The sequence below is a fragment of the Desmodus rotundus genome, chromosome 5 (assembly GCF_022682495.2).
Source record: "Desmodus rotundus isolate HL8 chromosome 5, HLdesRot8A.1, whole genome shotgun sequence".
Lineage (NCBI taxonomy): Eukaryota > Metazoa > Chordata > Mammalia > Chiroptera > Phyllostomidae > Desmodus > Desmodus rotundus.
Genome location: NC_071391.1, coordinates 106,217,903 through 106,243,652, shown reverse-complemented (window position 1 = coordinate 106,243,652; position 25,750 = coordinate 106,217,903). Strand labels below are relative to the sequence as shown.

The 25,750-nt window shown below is 43.9% G+C and overlaps 3 protein-coding genes across 18 annotated transcripts in view; 1 reads left to right on the top strand and 2 right to left on the bottom strand.

The window, feature by feature from the left end:
• The window catches only part of IMMT (inner membrane mitochondrial protein), a 39,955-nt gene extending 37,843 nt beyond the window's left edge, over positions 1–2,112 (bottom strand). For 11 of the 12 annotated variants that reach the window (XM_024558515.3, XM_024558516.3, XM_024558519.3 and 8 more), the window contains exon 1: positions 1,955–2,111. In XM_024558515.3, the coding sequence (XP_024414283.1) occupies positions 1,955–1,999 (45 nt within the window). In that variant the 5' untranslated portion in view covers positions 2,000–2,111. Of the gene's footprint in view, positions 1–1,954 lie in introns of all 12 variants that reach the window. The other variant, XM_053924103.1, reaches the window with a different exon arrangement.
• A 3,784-nt stretch (positions 2,113–5,896) lies between these two features.
• Positions 5,897–18,012, top strand: MRPL35 (mitochondrial ribosomal protein L35). Its single transcript, XM_024558593.3, has 4 exons — positions 5,897–5,985; positions 11,622–11,811; positions 12,461–12,605; positions 15,355–18,012. The coding sequence occupies exons 1-4, from the start codon at positions 5,943–5,945 to the stop codon at positions 15,541–15,543; spliced, it is 567 nt and encodes a 188-aa protein (XP_024414361.1). The 5' UTR covers positions 5,897–5,942; the 3' UTR covers positions 15,544–18,012.
• A 788-nt stretch (positions 18,013–18,800) lies between these two features.
• Positions 18,801–25,750, bottom strand: part of REEP1 (receptor accessory protein 1) — a 106,128-nt gene continuing 99,178 nt past the window's right edge. For 3 of the 5 annotated variants that reach the window (XM_053925253.2, XM_053925254.2, XM_045193880.3), the window contains 2 exons: positions 23,882–24,033; positions 18,801–21,831 (listed from right to left, as the gene is read on the bottom strand). In XM_053925253.2, the coding sequence (XP_053781228.1) occupies positions 21,760–21,831; positions 23,882–24,033 (224 nt within the window). In that variant the 3' untranslated portion in view covers positions 18,801–21,759. The remainder of the gene's footprint in view (positions 21,832–23,881; positions 24,034–25,750) is intronic. The other 2 variants (XM_053925255.2, XM_053925256.2) reach the window with 1 other exon arrangement.

Genomic DNA, 25,750 nt, shown 5'->3' with positions numbered 1-25,750 from the left:
TTGATAAAGGCAAAGAAAAAAGTAATTTTGGACTTTAGGGCAGACAAAGAGGACAGATCAGTGACAACCAGTAATCTGAGGACAGAATAAGGAAAAGTGTGCCATGAAGGGAAAGCTCCAAAGACAAACTTCAACAATTCTACCTGGAAAGGTTGCTCTTCTTTCTTCATCCTCCTAGCCCCGCTTGGGTGCTATGGTAGGCCGGATTCTAACAAGGCCCCCATGAGCTCCAATCCCTGCTCATAAGCTCACTGTGAGGGCTGTAGGTTATTAATCAGTTGACTTTGAATTAATCAAAAGGAGGTTACCCAGGTGAGCCTGGCCTAATAATAGAAACCTTTTATATCTGGGCCTAGAGATCAGAAACAGGTTAAGTAAAGAGAGGTTTTTGAAGTCAAAGAGACAAGCTCCTAGTAGCCTGCAGGAAAGCAAATGTCCATGTTATGAACTATCTGAGGACCCTGTGACAATAAACTTCAAGCAGCCTTTAGGATAGACTAGGCGAGAGCTAATAGAAAAACAGGGACATCAGTCCCCACAGTTCCAAGGAACTAAATTCTGCCAACAAAACTGCATGAGCTTGCCCTAGCTGTAGCTCAGTGGACTGAGCACTGGCCTGCAAACCAAAGGGTCACCGGTTCGATTCCTAGTCAGGGCACATGCCTGGGTTGCTGGCCAGGCCCCCAGTGGGGGCGGCACACAAGAAGCAACCATACACTGATGTTTCTCTCCCTCTTTCTCTCTCCCTCCCCTCTGTCTAAAAATAAATAAATAAAATCCTAAAAAAGAAAACTGCATGAGCTTGAAAGAGAACCCTGACCTCCAAATCAAAACTACAAAACAGCCAACACCTTGATTGCAGCCTTCTGTGACAATGAGCAGAGAACCAAAATCATTCATGTCTAGAAACTGTACGATAATAAATGGGTGTTGTTTTAAGTTGCTAAAGTTGTGGTATTTGTAATGTAGCAACAGAAACTAATACAGACATCATTTTCCTAGGGAAGAGGCTGTTTCTCCTACCCTAACAAATGAGTAGATAGGCAAACTTGGAAGAAAAAAAAAGCTTGCCTTTTAGGGATTTTATTCAATTACTGAATGTGTCACTGTACCTGTTTTGCAGTACATTTTTCCAAAATATCACTTTTTTGAACATTGTGATCAATGGAAATAGGTTTCCTTTTTCATTTTATAAAGTTACTTTGATAATTATGACGAAGTAAAAGTAATTGAGTGTCTAAGCACCTTGGATGATTGCCAAAACTGTCCCAGCACCTTAGAGACACAGATCCCCAGGCTAATCGCAGAAATGAGCACAAGGTCATGACTCCTGTCCTTCCTCAAGTACCATGCGTTTGAACTCCACAAACTTTACTTTATTTCTGTTTAGGTTAATAATCTGAGATGTTCTCAGCTACGAAAAGTCATTCCCGAATAATCACAACCTTGACCCCTAAAACGCGGAGTCTTAAGTGTCCATGCACCACCTTATTAAAAATGTAGTAAGACAAGGCTTTGCATTTCCTGCTGGGAACTGTAGTTCTCCCCCTCGACCTTCAGCCACTGGCTGCGCGAAACCGATCACACGCGAAACCGATCACACGCACAACCGGCGACCCCGGCGCCAGGAGCCACGATTGGTCCTTGAATGGACAGCGCAGAGCTGATTGGATGATACGTCCCCGAAGCCCTGCCCCCCGTCCTGCACCCGCCTACCCGCCACCTTCTCTTTTCCACACCCCATCCCGCTTCAGCAATAACCCTTAAGGCATCATTGTCAGGCGAACTCCTGAATTAAATGCCTGGCTGGCCCGCCTGAGATTATCGCGAAGACAGTGGCCCTAAAACACGCCTTTGTCCCAGGGCCTAGGCAGAGCGAAACCCTCCTCCATTTCCCGTTGGTTGCCCGGGGTCCGCTTCACTTCACGCTCCTTCCCGGCGCCCCGGCGCTCACCTGGGCGGCGGAGGTCACGCTGGATAGCTGACAGACTCGCAGCATCTCGGACTGGTGGACAGCGGGGCTGGTATACGCTGGAGCTGTGGGAGCGGTACGAGTAAGAGAAGGCGTGCGTACGTGCGTGCGTACGTCCGTGTCCCTCCCCGCTACCTCTTTGCGCCGGGCGTACCGGCGGCTTTAGAGCCTCTGCGCATGCGCACCTCTCTTTCTCTCCAGTTCTGGCCTCTTTGAGAGGATGGGTCCTCCATTGGTGGGAAGTGTGGTTTTTTTAATTTCCCAGTCGCGCCCTGGGATCCGGACAGTACCCCGAATCCAGGGTTACTAGGTAAACGGGAGGCGAGGAAGGGCGTCTGAAACTCAGGCTTCGGTCTGCTCGAAAAACGGATAGGCGTGACTTAGGAGAATTAAGGAAGAAAGCATCTCAGCCGTCTCGGTCAATTTCGTAGAAAGGAATTGATTTGGCCAAATCAGTGTTCTGTTGGCTTGCGCGTCGGTTTTGTTTAACAGCCGTTCTTCAGGAGTCTTCCAGATTGCGGGAGACTGGCTGAATGAACACTGGGGAGATCTATCTGCGTAATGTGTCGCTCATGTAATTTACTAGCAGAGCGAGGATAGAAACCCAGATTCATCGGGTTCCACAGCTTCTACTACTTCCAGTTTAAACTGCACAGCACCAGGTTTTTATTTTGAAAGATATTTGGCTGCAGTCTATGGGACGGGTTGGAAGATAAGGAAGTCAATGAAGAAACACTGTTCAAAGTATTCCACTAAGTCTATAATCAAGGTATAACGTTAAATTTGAGCACAGTATTCTATTCAATACTATTAGTTTAATATCATGGAAACTAAACTTGTATATCGTGTTTGCAAAGTCTTTCAAGTCTTAATTAGGTAATTTATTACTGTATGGTGCTCTTCCCAGAGATAGACAAGGCTACTAATTCCATTTGTAAAATGGAGAAATAGATTTGAACATTATGTAAAACAGTTACTTATGTTCATACGAGTATATATATATATGATGTGCTTTAGTAATGACATGCTCCATATTATCACCTAACAGCCTCCAGATCAGTCTCGTATCTTTTTGAGCAATTTTAGCAGTTGAATTGCAGTTTCCCCACACCACCCCTGCCCTCTGGTGTCATTATCGGTGATGCCAGTATGATGACTTTTTTAACACCTTGGCGGTAAACCTCATCGCGGATAAGCAATTTCAGTCTGCTCCAGCCATGTATGGCACAGCCACACGTTGAGCTGGAACATCATTAGTAACTTCAGCTTAAAGATCTCAAGCTACAAGATTATCTCCTATAGTTCGCTAACCTCTCATTAAACTAAATCCCCAATCCTCATCTTCCACATGCAATTTATGATTTTTTCTTTTGGCTTTAAAATGTACTCTCCTAAATTCAGAAATTTAAATCACACCCTATTCAAAAAGTGCAGCGATTCCCACAGTCAAATCAAAGAGCTTTTATGTCTCAGAATACTTTTCTAGTGTGTGTGGATGGCTCAAAGCGGCCACTGTAGGTATGAGATCAAGACAGCAATGACACTTCAAGCTCATCACCCGCTTACATGCCCTATAACCTAGAGGAACTAGAGGATAACCATCTCAGTGGTTCTCAAAAGAGTGACCTGGGACCACGGGGGAGCCTCAGATCCTTTCAGAGAGTCCATAAAATCAAAACTAACTTCATAATATTAAGGTTATTATTTGCTGTTTTCATTTGTTATCTCATAGTTTTTCCAGATATCGAAATAGATTGAGTGCATAAGCAAATATCAGAATCCAGCTTTCCATTGAACCAGACATTAAAGAGATTTGCAGAAAGGTTAAATAATGCTGCTCTTCTCATTTTTTAAATCTTGGAATAGTTATTTTTCATTAAAAATGTGCTAACATGTAATAGGTTTATTGTTTTAAAATAAGTGTGGTAGGCAGAATAGTTATCCCCAAATATGTTCACACTCCTAATCTCGAACCTGTGAATACATTACCTTAAATGCCCCCCCCCCATTTTTTTTTTTTGCAAATGTGATTAAGAAGCTTGAAATGGGGTTACTATCCCAGATTATCTGTGCTGGTGCAATATTGCGTGGTCCTGATGAGTGAAAGAGAGGGGCGGGAGGGCCACTTAGGAAAGAAGATGTGACAGTGGATACAGTAGTCGGGGTGATGCAATTACTGGCTTCGAAGAAGGAAGGAGGCCACAAGCCAAGGAATACAGGCAGCTTCTAGAAGCTGGAAAAGGCAAGGCAACAGATTCTCCCCTAGACCCGCACAGGGGTGTTCAACCTGTGGCCCGCAGCCACATGCGGCTCAGAACGGCTGTGAATGCGGCCCAACACGAAATTGTAAGTTTACTTAAAACAGTATGAGATTGTTTTGTGATTATGTGTGGCAATGTATTTAATGTGTGGCCCAAGACAACTCTTCTTCCAATGTGGTCCAGAGACACTAAAAGTTTGGACACCCCTCAAGGAACCACAGCCCTGGAGACCTTGATGTTTAATTTGTGAAACCCATTTTGGATTTCTGACTTGGAGACTTAAGATATGTTTGTATTGTTTTAAGCCATTAATTTGAGTAATTTGTTATAACAGCAATAGGAAACTAATACAATAAGTATTTTTAATTTTTTTCCATTTTAATTTTCTATACAGTAAATACTAATAAATATAATCCATAGAATTAAAAGCTCTTTGGGATCCTCAATTTGTAAGCATGTAAAGAGGTTCTAAGACCAAAATGTTTGTGAACCAGTGCTCTAAACAAATCCTGTGTTTCTGTCTTGGCTCCCTCTCTTCTCACCTTAGCCCTTGGTGTTCTAACTGCCAAGAATGACCTTGCCCTTGTAAAAATCCTCCCCATTCCTTAAGAACCATATTATATTCTGTGTCCTTATCCTTGATCACACCAACCAGAAGCCTCGTCTCCTTAACTTTGAACTTCCTCTGTGAGTCATTTATCTGCCTTGTATTTGTCTCCTTATTAAATGTGTACTCCTTGAGACCCAGTGTTTAACCCTTACACTTGTCAACCAGTAAACAGTGTCATATATTGTAGACGCGTGAAATATCTTAGGCAACAAGGGTGGGTGAGAGGTTCGTTGGGGGTTTTGTTTGTTTGTTTGAAGGCAACATTAGCAAAGACATACACCCCTGGCAGAGTAGCTCAGTTGGTTAGAGAGCCATCCTGCTAAACCAAGGTTGCGGGTCCCATCCCGTCAGGGCACAGACAGGAATCAATCAGAGAATGCATAAATAAGTGAAACAACAAATCGATGTCCCTGTCTGTGCATCTCTCTCCCCCACTCCCTCTCCCTCTCTCTTCTTCTCTCTCTAGAATAATTTTTTTAAGTAAAAAAGTCATACGATCACTAATTCTCAGGAATAATATAAGGAACTGTTCAGAAACTATAGAATTGTTCAGTAAGAGTTGAGATGCTATTCCACCAAATAATAATCAGTTATTGATTAGAAAAAAGTGTTTGTGTGAGATATCCTTAGAATATTTACATTTATTTTATTATAGTTGGTATTCAATTTCTTCAAAATAATTTTGGGGAAAGGGTGGGAAGAATATATTCAAAGGCAACAGGGATTCATTCTTTAAAAATAATTTTTAATAATATTTCTGTTTCCCATCATCTACCAGTTTTGTAAGGATAATACGTTTCATTCCCTCAAATTTAGTGAAATGAACAAAAAGAAATTGTTTCAAATGTCCTGTACTTTAAATAGATCTTAAAATCAAATGTTCAATAAAAATTTATTAAGAGCCTACTAAATGCCAGCCACTTGTTTTACAGAGGTGAAGGACAGCCTAGCATATACAAGACATTCAATAAAGCTTAATTTGACCGTTCCTTTAATTGGTTTCCCCTGCCTTGACTCCGCCCAGATTAGTTTACCTCAATGTCCCTTTGCCCTGAACGTTTTAGGCCCAAAGCGGCCACCGTAGGGCGCGGAGGGTAAGATGGCGTTCTCTGCTTTTGCTGGTGCGGTGAGAGTAGCATCAGGTCAGTGGAAAAGCAACGCGCTCGGTATTTGCTTTCTCAGAAGGGACTACTGACCCAGGATACAGTGGGTGTTTGGCGTGTAGGTTAACAGAAAAAAGCGCGGGGCGTGGGTCGTTATTTGAGGCCAGAGGGTTCCAAAACTCTCTGACCCTCGCGCACCTGGGTGTCCCGAGGTTTCCGCTTCCTCGTCGGCTCTGAGCCGTTCCTCCTTCCTTAGAAAGCAAGGTGGGGCGAAGGGGGGTGGGGGATAAAGGGCTAAAACCACCACTCACGACCTTTGACCTTGAACCTGTTAATGTCTCGGAACTTGAGATTCCACGGCTGTAACCTGGGGATAATACCTTCTACCTGAGGACTAAATGGAGCTGCAGCCCGAAAAGCGCCCTGCGTGGCGCCCGGCGCGTAGTAATTTGTGTTTCAGATTCACACGACGTACAGGGAATGCGGCCGTTTCTTTCGCTCAACCTCCAGCACAAGGGCACTTTCAAGGGTGTCTTGGGAGAGATGACGGGAATGAAGGCAACTTAATTTAGTTGCGTAAGAGCTTTTGCAAAACGTTTAAGATCATTCAAATATAAGATTACAGTAAATTACTTTCACAAAAAATTAGGATAAAATTCTGTGGAAGAATAGAAATAAAGAAAAAACGACGATGTAAAATGTCGAACTTTATAGAAGAGCTTGTTTACATGGGATAATTTAAATTTGTAAAACACAATAAAGAATGTATATAATATACATGAATGGCTTAAATACCGGCGTACCCAATTTTATTGCACTTTGTAGATACTGCAGTGTTTGTTTTTACAAATTGAAGGTTTGTGGTAATTTTGCGTGGAACCAAGTCTATTGGCACCATTTTCCCAGCAGGCCCAGGTGATGGATAGTATTTTTTAAAAATAAAGTATTTTTTAATTAAGGTATGTGTATTATTTTTTAGACACAATGCTATTGCATGCTTATTAGACTACAGTATAATCTAAACATAACCTTTATATGCACTGAGAAACCAAAAAGTTCGTGAGACTTGCTTTATTGTGGTATTCGCTTTAGTGAGTGGTCTGTAACAGAGTCCACGCTGTTTCCGAGGAATGCTTTTAACTCCGAATCAAACCTCCGTAAAGTAACACCCAGGTGGGGACAGGAGCACTACCAAGAGCCTCTTTGCCACCCCTGTGGGCCTCCCCAATCAAAAGTCCCTTTTTTTGGCCAAATATGAACACTAGCCTCATCTTTAAGTATTGCTTTTTTTTGTACTTTACATGAATGGAATCATACAGTATGTATGTACTCTTGTATCTTCTTTTACTTTGTGAAACTCATTTTGCATGTAGCTGTAGTGCTTTCGCATTGCTGCTATAAAATAGTCTCCTAGTGACTACCCTACCATTCTCCATTTTACCGGTGATTGGCATTTGGGTGTTTTAGGTACAATGCTGTTTGACCTTGTGGTCTTGGTACAGGAGCGCTAGAGTTTCTCTAAGAGGTGTTTGTGTGTGTGCATTAAAACTAGCTGTGGAATTGCAGATTCGGTATTTATATATTCAGCGTCACCTGATACTGCCAGAGTGATATGCTTATTTAAAGTCACCACAGCACTGTATTCTTCATGTCCTCATCAACGTTGGTATTGTTAGACCTAGAAATTTGTGTCTGTTTGGTATGTATTTAGTGATGTCTCTTTGTGGTTTGATTGGCATTTACTTGATTCATAGTAATGTCCCTGAATACCTTCACACATATGTATTGGCCATTTAAATTCCTTTTATGAAATACCTACCTAAATATGTTGCCTATTTTCCTGTTGAGTTTTCTTTATATATCCTGGATATGCAAACTTTCTCATTTAAATGTGTTTTCTAATATCTTCTCCCCCTTTGGCTTGTGTTTTTAGTTTACTTAAAGTATCTTTTGATGAAAAGAAGTTTTTATTGTCACCAACTTGAATTTATTGTGCTTGGGTTTTTTAAGTAGGTGATGGAGGTGGGTATTAACTCACTATGATATGTAGATTCCTTTGAAAACATTTAAAAGTGATGTGACATCTTATTTTGAAGTCTCAGTATTTTAAATACACTGGAAATTATATTCTTTTTAACAATTTATTTAAAATTTTAGATATTATGTAAAATTTGGTGGAAGTACGTAATTTTTCAGAATTCTTTTAGAGGATATGGGATCAAAGAAGCTTGCAGACCACTACTGTAGACACTGCCACACTCACCTCCCTGCCTCTCCCCATTCTTTTGATCCTGCCCCACACGAGGATATTTAGAATTCCCCAAACACACTACACCATTTTTGCCTCTTCACCTGTGCTTTTCCTGTTCCATCTGCTTCCTTTCATTTCTTCAGAACTCTGGTTTTCTATCACTTCCTTTGTAAAAACATCTATGTTCTCCATGTATGAGTGTTTTTAGAGAAAGCTGGTCTGTGTTAAAATGCCCAAATGGGCAGAAGACTGAAGGAGCTGTTAATTACTAGTGTGCTGCCCTTTTTGTAAAAATCCTTACCAGAGAATTACGTTTATTGATCTTTAGAGAGAGACGAAGGGAGATATTGAGAGAGAAACATCGATTGTTGCCTCACATACATGCCCTGACTGGGAGTCAAACCCACAACCTAGGCATGTACCTTGATCAGGAATCAAACCACCTTTTGGTGTATGAGACAATGGTCCAACCAACTGAGCCACCCGGCCAGAGCTGTGTGCTACCCTTTCTCATTAAACACAATCTGAGTTTGACTCTGTGGTTTTTACAAGCTAAATCCCCTCTGGTTAGTCCATGAAGAGGGTATGATGGGTAAAGCCCCCCAAGTCATTTTCCCAGGATCTGCTCTCAAGCCAGTTTTCATTCTTCCTGTAGCCCATTTTTCTAACCTCAATGTGTTTCTCCCCCATTTCATCTTGTTAATTTTGATGGTTTTTTTCCTGTCTTTCCGGGATCACTTTGAGTCCATACAGGCTATCTTTTCACAAATCTGTTTGTAAGCCATGGTTCCCAACTTGTTTTTCATGCAGATCTAGTAAACGTGCCTTATGCAGTTTCAGGACTTTCATGAAAATTGAGGGGAAAGGTAGTCAGTTAGGGAGCCAGGAAGAGACTTTCACCAGGAGAACAGCAATCGACTAATTTGGGGATAGTTTCCAGTGAGCTTGGAATTTATCAAACTCTACTATTATCCTGCCCATATTTTTAATTTCTTTAGAATATAAAGAAGCCTTTTCACATACCTTCCTAAAGTCAGAATACAGTGTCTAGACATTCCCATGATTTCCCAGGCTAGTGACTGTATGAAAAAATGAAATGAAGTTATTTTTAAGGAATAATTCATTCCCAGTTGACAATATATTTTGTTCTCTGTACTTCCTGTTTATTCATCTGACATTTTTTTTCTACAGATGAGCCTGTAGTTTACCCATTAAATGTTCTGGACTCTCATCTGCCTTTAGGCTTGGTTTCCAAAAATTTCTGAGACTTTTTTTTTTTTTAACTGAGACATCAAGCTCTAGTGACCTGTGAAAAAGATTAAGTGAATCAAAGAGGAAGATTGTAGACAAGAAAATACCATTTTACAACTCCTTAACAGTTAAGAAGTAGTTACATTTATACAGTCCTAAAATTATTTCGGCCCTTTGAAGGCAACCACAAAGCCGAAAATGAGTTTGACACCCCTGCTTTACATGTTATATCTCATTTAATTCCAGTTTCCTCCCCATGATAAATTCCATTTAAATTTGAGGAAACTGGGACACACAGAGGTTAAGTAGCTTGCCTATGGTCACACAGCTAGCAAGCAGTAGAGCTAGTAGTAGTAGAGGAGTACGGGCAGTCAGACTCAAGCTCTAAGCACTTCACTTCTATATCACGCAGCTCTTCATTTGTTATGTGACGTCAGTGCAGTGGACAGTAAGGCAGTGGTGAGCTGATGACTTTCCTGTGGAGCTTTTTACAAAGTCAACTGTTGAGGTATAATTTACATACCATAAAATTACCTGTTTTAGGCAGGGGGAATGGCCACAGGGACAGAGCAGGTGGTGGGACTGGCCTCTTCATCTTCACCTACCACACTTCCTGGATGATTCTGTTGCCATCCCACAAGTTGCAGGCCTCCTGCCACTACTGTTTGTGGGAGTGTTTATCACCTAGGTGATACTGAAGACCCAGAATGTGACCAAAAAGACTCATGAGGGCCCAGGAGGCTGCTGACCCCTTCTCTACCTCTGCTCCAGGGCACAGCAAGGCTGGAGACCCAGGGGACCTGCAGCTCCCTCCAGCATGGCCGCCTTGCAGGCACCCCTGGGGGATGGAGCTGTGCGAGACTCACTCCAGAGGTGGGAAGAAGTACCTGGAAGTCTCTCTCCTTTCGGGTTCAGGGTCTGAAAGATGCTGGTTCTCCATACCTCACTTTCAAACCCCGTCATTTTTTTCTCCGGGTTTTACCATCTTGCCTCAGTTCCCCTCCTGTCACATGCTGATACTGGAATTACCAGGTTCTGAGACATCACGTGGCCTCTCCCCACATGTCCTTTTCCTCCACAAAGGCAGCCTTCCCAGGTCTGACATAGTCTGGGACTCCACAGGACTTCTGGAAAGCCTAGGGGGAAGACTGACAGGCCTCAGGACCACCACCAGGCCTGAGGGCACAGTAAGATGGTCACATCAGGCCCCCAGACCTACACATGGAGGCCCAATCCCTCAGCCCTAGCACTGGCCTGTCGGGGAGAGCTGAACAGCAAACATTGATGGTGTGTTTTTTAAAAAATAACTCGTTTTGTGTGTAGTTTGTTGACTTAGTAGATTTAGGGAGTTGTGCAGCCATCACCACCATCCAGGTTTAGGAGTGTCCCATCCTGTGGAGGTTTTCCACAAGCACGCTTCTTGAGTCCCACACCAGACTCTGTATCAACAGTGGAGTCAGAGCTCTGTGAGTGATTCTGCCTTGCTGACATGGACTATCTGGCTGTCGTGTTAAGGATGAAGACTGCTCAGTCCACACATCTAGGTCCTTCATGATCTGCCCACCTTATTTCCCACTACTTCTGCCCAGGCAGGCAAGCAGTACTCAGCTCCCGTGGCAGGTCCAGTGCCCACTCCAGATAGGTATTTGTTTCAGTCTTGTTCTTGCAAGTGTTGTTCATCCTACTGGACTCCGTACCTCCTCCTCGTGGCCTGTTCATTTTCTAGAAGAGGGTTAATACACCTCTTCTGTTTCCTTATGTGTCCTCCTCTTGCCACTCTTGTCTCTCCAGGGAGTTGTTGGGCTTTCCTGTCTCTGCCCTGCTGCTGCACAGTCTCATCGGGGCGTAAGGTCCAGCAGGTGGGAGGGGATGTTACATACATTTTCCTTGTACTGTTGAACACAGGAGAACTGGGACACATTGACTGGATTGTGGTGACAGTTGCACGACTCTCAATTTACTAAAATACATTGAACTGTACACATATGGGTTATTTGGGGGCATGTAAGCTATACCTCAATGAAGTTGGTAAAAAGCTCCACAGGTGAGTCTGAGCTTCAGGGCATGTTAATAATGTATAACACTTAGTTGCTTTCAAAATTTTTTAATTTAACTATTTGGATGCATATTTTGGAGTATGTTATTAAGCATTTGTGTTTCTCTGTCTTTACAGGAATCTTACGGCCCCTGAATATTTTGGCGTCTTCAGCCTATTGGAATTGTGCCAGGAATGCCTGTCTTCGTTCGGCACTGTCCACCCGACAGTTTTGTCATATTCAGACTTCAGTTGTCTCCTCTGCTCCCAGGCTTGTTACTTCTGTCAGAAACCTGACGTGTGGGCGTACGGCAACAATCCTCAAAAGGTATCGTATATTTGAGTAAACATGGTGCTTGGACAGAAGTTCTAAAATATTCATGCCTGCAATGACTTCTTAGAAACAGATGATACTTTGTGTACCTGCGGTTTATTGTGTAGACACTGCCGATGGAGTGGGAGATATCACTGACATCCACACGCCTATGTGGCAGCAGCAGGGGCTACCGAACAGCACGCTTCTGATGTTCCAGATGTGGGCGGAACTGTCAGCCACAGTGGAGGGTGAACAAGATGCTTGGTTTACAAGGCTGGGCTGCATGTGGTGTTCGTTCAGTCAGCAAATACTTAGTTAAACACACTGTGCCTAGCACTGTATTTGGCAGAAAGGATACAAAGATAAACAAGTTGAAGTCCTTAGAAGGTGTAATCAAGTGAGCAGATGGATTAAAAATCAGATGATTGAAATATAATAGAATCAGTTCTCTCATAGGGATTGGGCTGGGGTAGATTATAACTAGCCTGCAAATTGTTCATAGTTGCTATTCTTACTTATGCATAGTGTCATCATCGGAAGTAACAATGTAAAAAGTCAGCTGTGTTCCACTGGAGCTGCTTTACTCATTTCTAAGGATACAAATGGATTTTATCCTTTAATCACACTTATTGCTGAGTTAAATTTTAAAAATGTATTTTAGAGTGGCTCCCTTGCTTCCAGACGTCCTGAAGCTACCAGTCAGAACGGTGACATACATAAGTTCACGAAAAGGCAAAAGAAAGACTGTGAAAGCTGTCATCTATAGGTTTCTTCGCCTTCACTCTGGCCTTTGGGTAAGGAGGAAGGTGAGTCTTCACACCTGATAGAAACGGGAGTGTGAGCAGATTAAAATGAAGCAGAATTCAGCCTGTTCATTGGCATGTCTTCCTCCCATCTTACCATTAGCTTTTATCGTGCTGTGCTATGCTTAAGTACTGGCTTGGCAGGCCTCACTTCATGTAAGCGAATCCGTGTGAAGAAAACATGTTTAAACATTCATTAAAAAAATATTTTTCACAATGGTGAAAGTGTTCATGTAGGACATGAAGGACAGGTTCATCTCAGGTCTGTTACGTGGCTGCCTTATCTAGTGATTACCAGGAGCCCTGTGAAACCCCCAATGTGGAGTAACCTGTGGGGAGGCTCTATTTAATCCTGGAGTGTTACATCAGAGGGGACTTCAGCAAGAACTTAGTCACAGGGCTCGGATCTGGGGACTGAAGAGCTTTTCAGTCTATCTTGGATTGGAGTCTCCAGGTGGCTTAATCTTTATGGCCGAACATTAACCCCACATACACTTTTTTTTCAAACTTTGTAAGTTTTTCTGTTAGTATAACTGGGGACCGTATCAGACAGAACTCCAGTACTTCCTCTGGCCACAGACTGCAGCCTCGGAGGGGAACTCTGACAAACTGTTACCGCTCTGTCCTCTCCCATGGAGTGTAGTGAGCGTGACCGTGGGCTTTCAGTTCATGTCCTTACTGGTGGGAACGGAATAACCGATCATTACAGAGGAGCAGATGACCAGAGTTTTGTAAAACAACCTTTGAGTTTGGATAACTTCAAATCCTAATTTCCCTTTTACTACTTGGAAGTTAACAAGTAGTTCCTTAAAGATCAAAATTTGTTTCCTTGAAAAGATAAAATAAACAATCGGTAGCACTTTGTCACTATTTGATAGCTGGAAAGGATTATACCCTATCATGAACCGTCCTAAATTTGGCATCCTCAGCCAGTTTCCCCACTGGAACAGTACATACTGTGGTCCCTTCCTGCACTAGTCACTAGAAGCTCATGCGATCCATGAGTAAGTGAACTAAGTAGTTGAGCTAGTAGTTCTGAATCGGGGCAATTTGGACCATGGGAAACATTGACACTCCCTTTTACCATACTCATTATTTGCAGGTCCTCATCTGACCCAAGGTAAAATGAAATGGGTGGTGGTCTTTGCTTTCCTTCCCGTGTCCTTTTATCGGGCCCTGAAACCCTCATGTTATCTAAGCGACCCAATCGAGTTCTCCAGTCGTAACACCTAGTCCCATTCAGGGCCCCAAAAGTATTCCATAGGCTTAATGGCCTGTTTCAGCAAAATCCAATTTTAAGCAGAAAACAAAATATCTGGGAGGATTAATTGACACTAACGTATAAAAACTGAAAGTATTTTCTGTGGGACAGTGCCATCCAGTTGTCCCTAATTTTTATACTTATTCTCTCCTTCCATTTCTGAGCCTAGAGATTATCTAAAATGTTTCAACAGTGTTTTCACACTGTTGCATTCCACAGAATAATCGTCAAAGGACACTGGTGGGGACAGCCAGGACTGCAAATTAGATGTCTGTCAGTAGGAGATCCACAGGGGCCCAGTTCAGCTTCTAAACTTGAAAATTATGCCATTAGGGGGATTTTGATTTGAATCTTTCCATTTTAAATTATGGTCAATGAGTAGTAAAAATCTGTGGCATTTTAAAACCAGAACTCTTAAATAACCTTTCATTATTTCTGAGCATCTCTGTGCGGTAGAATTTGCTGGTCACAGTGAGACACTGAGGCATGTCAGAAACCCAAGGCACCTGCTCAGCGAAGAGCTATGGTTTTGTTCAGTTAGTATGGTGCCCTAAAGAGCGCTTGGCCTAAAAGGACCAAAGGACTCGTACAAATAGCATGGGTTCTAGTCTCACCTCCCCTGTAACTTACAGTGTGGTTTTAGTCAAACATTAACCTGGGTGGTCCCTACAGTCTCTTCTAGTTTAAACAGGATGTGATTATAGGTTTTATGTTCAGTCTCATTTACTGTTTCTTCAAAAATTAATTCTTCAAAATTAATAATGCATGCATATAGACAGTTCTGAGTTAAACATATGAGTTAACCATTCCTTCACCACTCCTAATAATAGTTTTACTGTATTCATTATTCCTTACAAAAGTACTTACTATTATAGAAATTGGTCCCTAGTGTGTAGAAAGAATAAATGAAATAACATATTTGAGAACTGTGCTTCTTGGCCTTTGTAATACTTTGCCCCCTTAAATGAACGTAAATGTTATCAACCTAGCCAGCACCCCATCCTCCTCCACACTAGGGAAAAAAGTAGTGTATAGTGTAGAGCCCAAGACCTCGTATCAGTCTGCTGACTAACACCTCTGACCTCTGTCTGCTGCACGACTTTTCTAATCAATGGTTGTTTCTCTTTAATATGTGAAACGAGAATAGTAGGTTGTTGGAGATTGTTAAAGAGATAATAAGGTAAGGCATATACAGTAAGCTCCTATATATCATTACTCTATCGTCATCAGGCACAAAGATTTATTTTGCTTTATTTTCTGTGGTTTTAGTTTAAATTTTTTTCAAAATATTAAATTATTCATATTTCTTTTTAAAACTACACATGCTTTCTCTATCCAGCCCCATTGAGAATCACATCGTTCTGAAACATACCAGCCCCTGTGAAAGTCTGGTCTGTGTTCCCATTGGGGCTATAAACCATGTGTAGTAAAGCGCTCTGTTGTTATCTATATAATACATGTTTTAAATGCCCTTGTAATGTTATCTGACAGGCTGGTTATAAGAAAAAATTATGGAAGAAGACAACTGCGAGAAAAAGACGCCTGAGGGAATTTGTGTTCTGCGATAAAACCCAGAGTAAACTCTTAGATAAAATGACGACATCGTTCTGGAAGAGGCGCAACTGGTATGCTGACGATCCTTATCAGAAGTACCATGATCGGACAAACCTGAAAGTATAGATCAGAAGTTTGATGCTTTTCCCAGTTATCTTGGTATCTATGATGTCTTTGCAAAAATGAGTAAGTATAGATGGAAGGAGAACTGACTTGGGATGGTAAACACACAGTACAGTATACAGATGATTTAGAATTGTAAACCTGAAACCTATTTAATTTTATTAACCAATGTCATGCCAATAAATTCAATTTTTAAAAAAACCTAAAAAATGAGTAAATATGAAACTTGATGTACATTAAACTTATCAGAGTTTTAAAATTAATGGATTAAACATTCTCAGATTTGTTCAGGGAAGTAAAAGTTTAAAATTAATGATTACTTTCAACAAGGGTAATGGCTTAACTAGTTCCAATTAGGCTTACTTAGTTACAAGGAATCTCAAGTTAGGACAGACATAAAAGACTCTACAGCTAGTGAGTTATTTCAAGTAGTGTGACTTCTTTTTTAAGGATACATGCCTGGAAACTCAGGAACCACCACACCACCTCCATCTTCTACCAAGAACTCACTCCCAGGCCACAGGAGCACAAATTGTAGGGTGGTTCTGGGTTCGAGGCACCTCTAGGAACCTCAGCAACAGGAAAAGGTGAATCTTTAGACTTGGGGTCTAGCCATACATGTGACTCAGTTCTCTGAATTGTAGGCTCCATTCTCTACTTACCAACTTGTCTAATTCACAGTTTTTGCTTACTGTTACTTCTGCTTCCTCCTCATAACTGTAGCCTGCTCTTTTGCGGTGCATTTCTACATCATGACCCTCAGCTCCTGTTTCTTCACTGGCTGGCTTATCTTTTAACACCAGGCCTCATCTCAGGTCACCAAACTGTAGGGATTGGCCGTTCTTGGGTCAGGAGCCCACTCTGGCTCACTTGGTTGTGTTGGCAGATTCGTGTGGAACGAAAATTAGGCATGTGGGCAGTTTCGCTTGGAGGTGAGCACGGGGTGGCAGTGCACATCTAGTACCCTGGGTTCACTGTGTGCACCACACGCTCGCTTAGTTTCTGGGAACAGGCTTGTTTATAGAGGGTGTAAGTGAAATAGCCAATGGTATGCCCATTCATGAAACAGAGGTGGCTATATAAATGAAGATACAAACTTTTTACCCAAGAGTTGGAAGATGCTGCATTTTTAAAGAGTTGGTCCACTTGAGATTTCATATTTTTAATAGTGAAGATAAACCTTTTCCAAAATTTTCCAAAGACACACTGTAGATACTAAGGGGGAAGAAGGCATCTCAATGATGTTGGACACGATGTAAGAGTTTAGCACTATTCACCTGAAGAGGGCCAGGGAAGAGGCACTGAGGAAAGCACAGCTGACGGAGTAGATACAGTCAAGGGCAGTGCTTCTCAGCTCTGCCATCAGAATCATCTGGAATTCAAACAACAGTACTTTGGCTGGCTGAAAAATCATTATTAAACAGAAGTAGGCCTCAGTTACTGCTTCACACCCTTTAATAGTTGATGAGAAGATGGTCTTCTATTGTTGATAGGATAAGGGGGGAGATAACCAAAATTTCTTTGAAAGCAGTGTCTGTGTCCATTAAAAGGACAAGGGTGACAGTATTCTAAAACTAGAAGGCCAAATGTGTCTCTTTATGGGACCAATTAAAGCACAGACATTTGGTTTGAGGCAAGAGCCTGAGGCGTAGAATAGCATTGTTTGGAAGGGGTTCCTCAGACTTCTGAGATGACAGAAATCAGCCACTGCCAGGACAGCCGCATCGTTCCCACCTGCCTGGCTCCTGCCTCCGACTGCCTCTGGCAGAGGGTGGACCTGGTGCCTGAAGGAGCTGAGGAAGACCCTCTCACCCCACCTCCTCGACTTCTCTCGTGCAGATACGGACAAGGGTCTCTGTCGTGTGGCCTCAGAGCACTTGGGTTTCTCTGCTAGGCCTGGGGCGGGGGAGGTAGAGACCAGGGCTGGCAGGCCGGCCTTGGCATCCAGAGATGGGCTGAAAGGGAAGGGCCAGCAGGCAGACAGTTTAGGGGAAGGGGTAGCAGGGCTTATCATCAAGCTGATTTTACAGTTTGACAACAAAACATCTTTCATTAAAGGGTCTACCTAAATGACCTTCAAGTATATGTCGAAGTATAACTTACTGAAAATCTACTGTGCCCTCCAGCATAGGAACAGGCATGTATCTATAAAGCTGCTAATCCTCATTCCAGCCTTCCAAGGAGATACTCCATCCCCAGTTCAGATTTGAGGAAGCTGAAGCTTACAGAAGGTTACGTAAACAACCCGAAATACAGCTAATAAGTCCATCAGAACCTAGGTCTAACTCCTTGGAATTCATATCTAAATCAACATGTAACTATAATCTAGCATTACAGTACGAAATACTTCTTCATGACACTGTACCAAGTTGGCTCTTAAATTTTATAACTGTTACCTCTTAACCTGGTTAATCTCAGTTCTGTTGACATTGGACTTGGCTCATTAAATGAATAAATGGGTTTTAAGCCTTTCAGTCTCTCCATCTTTCTTTGTCTTCTGCATCTGCTGCTGCTTTATCTTAGTGCTCATGTCAACCATATACAATATAAGACTAGAAAGGCAAAGAAAGTGTTTCATTTTGCTATTTCAAATTTTGAGTGTCCAAGTCTTTGTGACCACCCAGTGAAGTTTGTGCGCCGGCCCGTGGTTTAAAGGCAAGGGCTGCAGTGGGGTCAAGGGCGTTCACACCCCCCAGTGCACCTCCACGCACACCACCCTCCTCTGACCTGCACACCTCCCAAACTAGCAGGAAACAAGTTCCAAGAGAGAAAAAGAGACCAAAAGTACGCTTGCAGAATGAAAACTGCCTCCCAGATAAGCTGCTACCCTAATTTTCACAGCTACCCAGTTTCCACATTACTCTCTAATCTACTGGTTTTCAATACACTGATGTCATTTAATTTCTTTCCTTGCAGCAATTGTGCGCAGTAGGTATGGGGCCAGGTCACCAGGCACTAAGCCCATTAGTGGCTGAGCATTCAGCTCATAATCCTTGCAATGTTCTACATTTTTAAAAACATTTTTATGTATTGACTTTTGAGTGAGAGGGGGTGAGGGAAAGACAGGCGTTGATTTGTTGTTCCACTTAGTTGTGTGCTCACTGATTGGTTCTCGTATGTGCCCTGACCAGAGATTCACCCTGCAACCTTCGCGTAGCAGGACAACGCTCTAACCCACGGAGCTGCCGGGCCAGGGCTACCTTCCACATTTTTTTAAAAAGTACTTTCTCTTTCCTCATAAGCCCAACATTACAAAGGCGTTTTTTAAAAGAAGAATGTTAAGACTTTATTCAAGATATACATCAAGCATTATAACAAAACAGCAGAACTTCAACCTTTGGAATCATGATTTTACACCCCTTGATGCACAGTCCAGTATGTTATTTTATTACAGATCGTTCTATAGGGTCTACAGAGCTAAACTAGGGGAGATACGCACAGTCACAGTCCAGCATGTCAGCTGTTTGAGAACGAAGCACATCCTTGACCATTTCAAATACTGTGCGAGGTGAGGAGCTAGGCAGGTGCTCAGCGGCGGTCACGGTGGACAAGCACTGCTGTCACAAACACACGGACAGTGTCCCGCAGAGACCACTTTCAGAGGCCGGCGCAGTGAGCAAGCTATTCACGCAAAGCCGGCAGGGTTATGACTAAACTCCAGTGTACAAGCGCAGCACCACATCTCACCTCAGAAACGCCGGTGCGCGGTGGCAAGTACCCGAAAGTCACTACTTGCAAATGACAGACTTCGCCCAATGTTTTGTACACAGCCCGTGTCTGTGTCAGCACAGTGAAAACAGTTGTATCTTCTAGACAGAACACACCACTACGTGTACACTTGGAGGCACTCACGTGTTGTGTCAGTCCGTACACACACAACGGCATGGGGGGTGAGCACACAGCGTTTGCCAGAAACGTGACGGCTGTTCTCAGTCGTACAGCGAGTGTTTCTAAGGGACAAACCGATTCCCTAATCAACACTTGAAGGAAAAATAGTTACATTTACATTAAGACAGCAGTTTGGATACCTTTATGTTTTCTAAATCTTGAATGAGAAGTAATACAGCATGTCTGAGAGCAGAGTGCTTCAAACTTGTTTTTGGCATAGTTGAGTGCAAACTTGATATTCTGTACTTGTTAAAACTTTCCATTGTGAAATAGTGAAAATCTAGCTTGTTCACAATAGGATTTTAATCTCTGTTGCTACAGGCCTTTATTCTTTTGGCAAAAGAAGTTGCTATAAAGCTGCTTAAGTTAAGCTTTTTATGCAGTTGTTTCTGATAATCCTGGGTACTCCCAGCTAACAGATCAAGTACAAAAGCGTGTATTTTTCCTCTGTCTGAAACTATGCGGTAAGCTTAAAGAAAACATTTTGTCTTCCCTAAACAGGTTCAAGTATTAGTGGGTGTGAGGCGCAGACAGTGAGCAGACAGCTTCTATTTGTACTCTGAATCGCAAATTTGCTTTTAGGTTTATTGTCCTAAATCCTTTTGTAAATTACAAAGCCACCTTCAGAGTAATTATGGGAAGAAGGGATGGAAATAGCATATCTGGTAACTTCAAGTAGAACCTTTCTGAGGTGGCTGAGATCCAGCCGATGTGCCGTCACGTGGCTCAGTAATGAAGGGAACGGCCTTCAGCTGGGCCTGTTTACAGCTGGTTGACAGTGAGTTCGTGTGGTACGTGACACTAATCTCCAGGGAGTATCTATGAACAAACACAGTCCAAGTTTTATAAATAACTGGGTTGTAACCACTGCATGCATTACACTGAAAGAAAACACCCAACTCTAAGCACAAATACACAGTCCTACATTTAGGCTCAGCGCCCCAAAGGAGAGCAGCTACCTCGGTCCAAAATGCTATTTAATCCAGATTTGTCTTCTAACAAAATTCTCAATCTAGGCGGATAGTGCTTCATTTTCCTACTAAGCAATCTGGGCTTGTATGACATGCCCATTAAGACCTGGAGTGTCCATGAGCGTGCGACTTCCCTCCTGTTCACATGCTGCACAGAGCAGAAAGGAAACAGGAGGGTGGGAGCCACAGCTGCCCCGGGAGCTGAGCAGCAGTCACATCCATGAAGATCTCAACCTCTAAAACTTTCCTAGAGCCCAGCACTTTGATGTGACACAGGTGTCATGTGTTTTATAGCATATCTGAAAGCGTAGTTCTAGGTTTTGTACTGGTTTGGTTGACTGGCTGGTCTTTGCTTAGCGTTCTTTAGAAGGTGCTCAGATTGTAAACCCCTCTGCCTGGGGAGATCAGTCACAGCCCAGGTTACTATGAAGGAGAAATAGTCATTGGTCAAGAACTTTTGAAACATTTAAATGACTCCTCACAAACAGCTCTGTGTCCACATCCCCAAGAGGTTTTACCGAGGGTGAGCCACCTGCCCAAGGTAAACGGTAACCCCCGCAAAAGGATTCAGAAGCCCCTCATCTGAATTCAAGGGGAAAACAAGCTTCCGGTGACTCTTCTCTTACTCTGAGCTGTGTCCCCGCCCTCACCACGCTCGTCTCTGTCGCTGAAATGCATTCCGTCTCTGTTCCACACCTCCCTGGGACACTGACTAAACAACTATCTGAAGAATACGGACCGTTGTCCTGCAGGGAAGGGGACATTGGACTGGAGCTGTATTGGGAAGCTTCCTAAGCACAATCTAAGACATTCTCTGGAATCAAAAACACTTTTTACACTTATGTTTTTGCAGTTTTGTTACATTGTCAGAACCTCTGGCAGCCCTTGCAAGTCCATTATATGAAGCCAAAAGCCATAAGTATGTACACTGTAGTCCAAAGTATTAGTACCAAAAAAAAAAAGAACAAAAAAAGTTTAAAAAAATCGCTTTGTTTGCATTTACAGGACTAAAAATGAAGTATGCAACAAATAAATTACAAATGTACATCTCAGCAGCGGGTGGGGGGTGATTCTCTTATATTCTAAAAACACACTGCTGTCCATGACAATCCAATTGCGGAAAATTACTAACCTCAGAAGACCCCCCCACACACACACACTACCTTCCCTTGAGTCTCTCCCCAGCAAAACAAAGGAAAAACCAGTATCCTAAAAGTGGAAGAGGGGAGAGAAAAGGCCATGACTGAGGCTGCACACTCTAAGCACACCAGCTTGCAGATGTCTATGTTTTGAGTGAATATTAGCTCTTTAAGGCAGAGAAGAAACATTCTGTGTATCCGGTGCTGTTGGCTCATCTCATTCACGTGGTTTCAGTGGCTGAGGATGAGGTACTTTTCTTCCTGAAGCGAGATCGAAGCATCCTAGGCGGTGCCTGGCAGAGAAAACAAAAAGCATCCCTCAATGTGCCATAAACGTGGACTGTTTTGAGGACGGCATCTGGATGGGTTTGTGTTGAGGTACCTAGTTCATTTGGTCAAATCCTGGGGTTGGGGCCGCACTCTGAGTGTCCCTAACCGAATCAGAGTCACTTTTCAAGCATCCCAGGGAAGCTGGGCCGATTGCCAAGGCCAGCACCCCCCTCTTCACGGTCTCCTAAGTCCCCGCATCTCCCAAGTGAACGGTTGCACAGAAGGATGACACATCTCTCTTATTTCTGCCTTGGGAGCAAAATGATCTTAACAGGTGACTCAGCAGAGCCAAATGCCTCCCCATCTCATCTTTTGTCTTTGTTATTTCCTCTGGGAACCAGCCTCATGTTTCTTGGTATGTGCTTAAAATTTCCATCACCAAATTTCCAGCCCTCTTTCTGGATGCAAAATCCTTTAATTCACAGCAAACAGCACAACAAAGCAAAACATTGTTCTTAAACGTAGAGTTTTTCTCCTAGCCTAGCACTCGAGAGTTCCCACAAGGGCCCCCACCATCCTTCAACCCCTGTCTGTCTCCTCTGCACTCAACATCTTGTCTACACATGCCGGCCTTCCATACCTCTATTTCTGCCTGGAAGCCCTTCCTCCCTTTTCTGTCTTGCTATTTCTAGAACTCCGTATGACCCGGCTCAAAAGTCACTCCTGAGCCCCTCCGCCCACATCCCAGTCACCCAGAACTAGGATTGGCCCCTCCTCTGTTCTCAGAGTGGCTTGCACATTAGAGGAGGAAGGAGGACTGCCCCCCGCCCCAGGTGTGCTGGCTCACTGTTTCCCCCGTCCACTTGACCTTCCTGAGGGCAGGTCCATCTAGTGCTGCTCAGTCCCCAGCAGCACACATGGGGCCAGGGGACCACAACACCTTTACATCAGAGAGTAATAAAATCAGTGAACCCAGAGTTTAGTAATCTGCCTCAGGCTTGCAGCTTTAAAAAACAAAACCCAGATGGTACAAACCCTCAGGCCCTAGAAGGATTTGGGCACCTTCCCCACTAGCCCTCTCCAAGTCAGGGCTGCCTGGGCCACACTGGACTTCTGGAACAGTGTCAAAACCCAGCACATCTTTTACCAAAACCTCTAACTTCAAAATTGACCCATGAGTGCCCCACCTGGGAAAGGAACCTGAGGACTCCTGCACGCTGCGGGCTAGTGGCTCCAGTCCTAGTGGGAATCGGGACGATGGGCCCCTGGGTTCGTGTAGGGGAACCTTTCCACTCACTTCCTCATCTGGGCCTCATGGGGTCTCTACTCTGGGGACAGGGGACACCCAACTTGCCTCAGATGGATTCTCAGGCCTCCGTATTCAGCAGATAGGGAATAGAAGAGGCAACGTGACGGGGCAGAGCAAGACTCTGGGGTCCCCCAATTCGGCCGGCCCTGCACCTGAGCCCATGGCTGGTGACTCCCTACCCACATCACAGAGCAAGGCCCACGAGGCTCTTGGTGTGGCCCTCTTACTGCAAAACTCCAACTACATCTACCACTGGCAACGGTACATGTATCAAGTGTACTGTTCTTGGTCATTTTGAAGGGCTCTGTCCCTTTAATAACATTTTGTGAATATCTACTTTGTGCCAGGCACTATGTTGTGTCTTGGAGATACAGTGATAAACAAGCTAATATATTTCTAAAACTCTGTCAAATAACACACTCTGAGTTTTTCTCCACCCCCTCCCTGCCCCACCCTGCCCAAGCATTCATTTTGGTGGCTTTTCACCCACATGGGTTAGTAGTCAATTTAAAAAAATTTTTTTGGACATTATAGCCCATCTCCTATTTCTAAATTACATTAGGGTCTTTTCCCACCCGCCTTAGCAAGTAACTGGGTGCTGCCTAGTGGCCTGTCCTGCCTGTGTGATGGAGGGAGAGCTTCCTTCCCCTGGTACTCGGGCAATGCCAGGTGCCCCAAGAGGCGCGGCTTCTAGGACCCCCAGATCTCCAAGGTGAAGCCTTGTACAAACACACACTCAGCCCACAGCCCCAGACACTGTGTACCTCCAGGGGGAACTCCGTCTTTCGAGGTGCCTTATACTTGTACATGAAATCCAGCAGGTCTTCCTCCTCATCATCAGAAAAGGCCAATGGGTTTTGGAACCGGCGGGGCTCCCATGCCTTCACACCACCCTCATTCACATCTCCCTCAACCACTTAATGTCCATTTACAATCTACACGGAGGAGACAACGTACAATGAGGAGGGCTCAGCGTAGAACGGTGCACGGAGGGCAGGCAAGGGCGAGGTTAGGCACACAGCACAAAAAGTCAGGTCTGTTAGGACAACCGAGGCCCCTCTGTCTGAAAAAGCAGCCAGTATCCCCTGGGGCCCCTGCCAGGGATCCAGGACTGTACGGGTGCAGCTGTGAGGTTGACCACACCGTGCACAGCAACAAGCACAGGCTCCAGAATCTGCTGACTGCACCACTGGGACAGGGGGCACCGCTTCCCTGGGAGAAGAAAGATGCTTCTTCACTGAGGCAGGTCAAGCCCTGCAGCTTAGACCCCTGACACTGCACCAGGAGTGCTGGGGGGAGGGCGATCTCCTCTAAAAAGACTGGCAGTCACTTCAAGAGGGAAATAGCACAGTTTTCTCTATTATACAAACCAGCAATGTTGGCAGTGCATTACACTCACTTATTCAGCTCCTAGCATTCTTTAAGACACAGCATGAAAAGTGCCAGGAAGCCTCACAGAGAACCTTAAAAAAGCTACATAGATTTTTCATTTCAAAGGCCAAGACCTACAGAAACAAAGGAGCCTAATGGGAGGAGAATCTAGTAGTAGCTTCACTTGAAAAATGACAACAAGATTCCTGTTTTAGTCTGCCTTGACCAATCCCCAGGCAAAGCTCCAGAATTAATTCATGTCATTGAATGCACAGTATTTTTTTAAATGTTCGATGCTGAGTATATTCCATGCCAGCTGGCCAGACGGTCCTATCTTAGTTGAGTCTATAAAATATTTCCTGCCCAAAGCCAGCCTATCTGACATCCATAGATACATCTTTCTGTACTTTATATATTGTTTTTACCTAGAATCACAGAATGCAGAGCCTGGGGGCTTTCTGATCATCTGATCCAATTACCCTGAGGCCTTCAGACAGACACCAGAGCTCTTTCTGGGTCAGATCACTGCTGCTCCTAAGAGCATATTCGGCCACCAAATGTGTTCTCTGTATCAAAAGGGGATTCGCTAGACTATAAAAGCACCAGGTGCGGGTTAAGTAAAATGAACAACTGAACCTTAATCTTGAGCAGTTTCCCCAGTTATTGCCATTCTCCCAAACAGCAAGCAGGTGGCAGCACGAGAGCACAGTTGTCTTAACCATGGATTTCAATGCTGAATTGTAGGCTCAGAGTGACCAGCTCAGACAGCAGCACCTTAGTACGGGCCAAGCCTGAGATCATTAACCTTCCTTTAATATATATATATATTTTTTGGCTCTGTGAACCCCCGGCATGCTTACTCTTGGTTTAGATTAACCTTTGGTCCCTTCTCCTGCCCAAATCATCTACACCCTTAGGAGTGCTGAACATGAAGACCAGCAACTCCAGGGAGCCCTCCCTGGCTCCCCACTCCCTCTCCCTCACAGGGCTTGGAATCCCAACCACAGGGCTTGTGCTGTGTGCCCTGGTTCCTAACCCAGTTTCACTGCCTCAGCCCGACAGCACCCTGAGCTTAGGAACCATGGCAGACCCTCCCTTGGTCCCTCTGTGCACTGACCCAGGGCTGAGCACACAGGGGCCGCCCAGCCACTAAACCAGGTGGAGCACTGACATCATCTCAGGGAGCTCCGCTCTTGCCCCAAATCAGAACCCAACATCCACCCACAAGGAAATTCCTTCTGGGCACAGGCACCTCCTGCCCG

Coding starts and splice junctions, on each gene's coding strand:
- MRPL35 (XM_024558593.3), top strand. CDS start 5,943: ATGGCGTTCTCTGCTTTTGCTGGTGCGGTGAGAGTAGCATCAG. Junction 5,986..11,621: donor TGCGGTGAGAGTAGCATCAG/GTCAGTGGAAAA, acceptor CTGTCTTTACAG/GAATCTTACGGCCCCTGAAT. Junction 11,812..12,460: donor ACGGCAACAATCCTCAAAAG/GTATCGTATATT, acceptor AATGTATTTTAG/AGTGGCTCCCTTGCTTCCAG.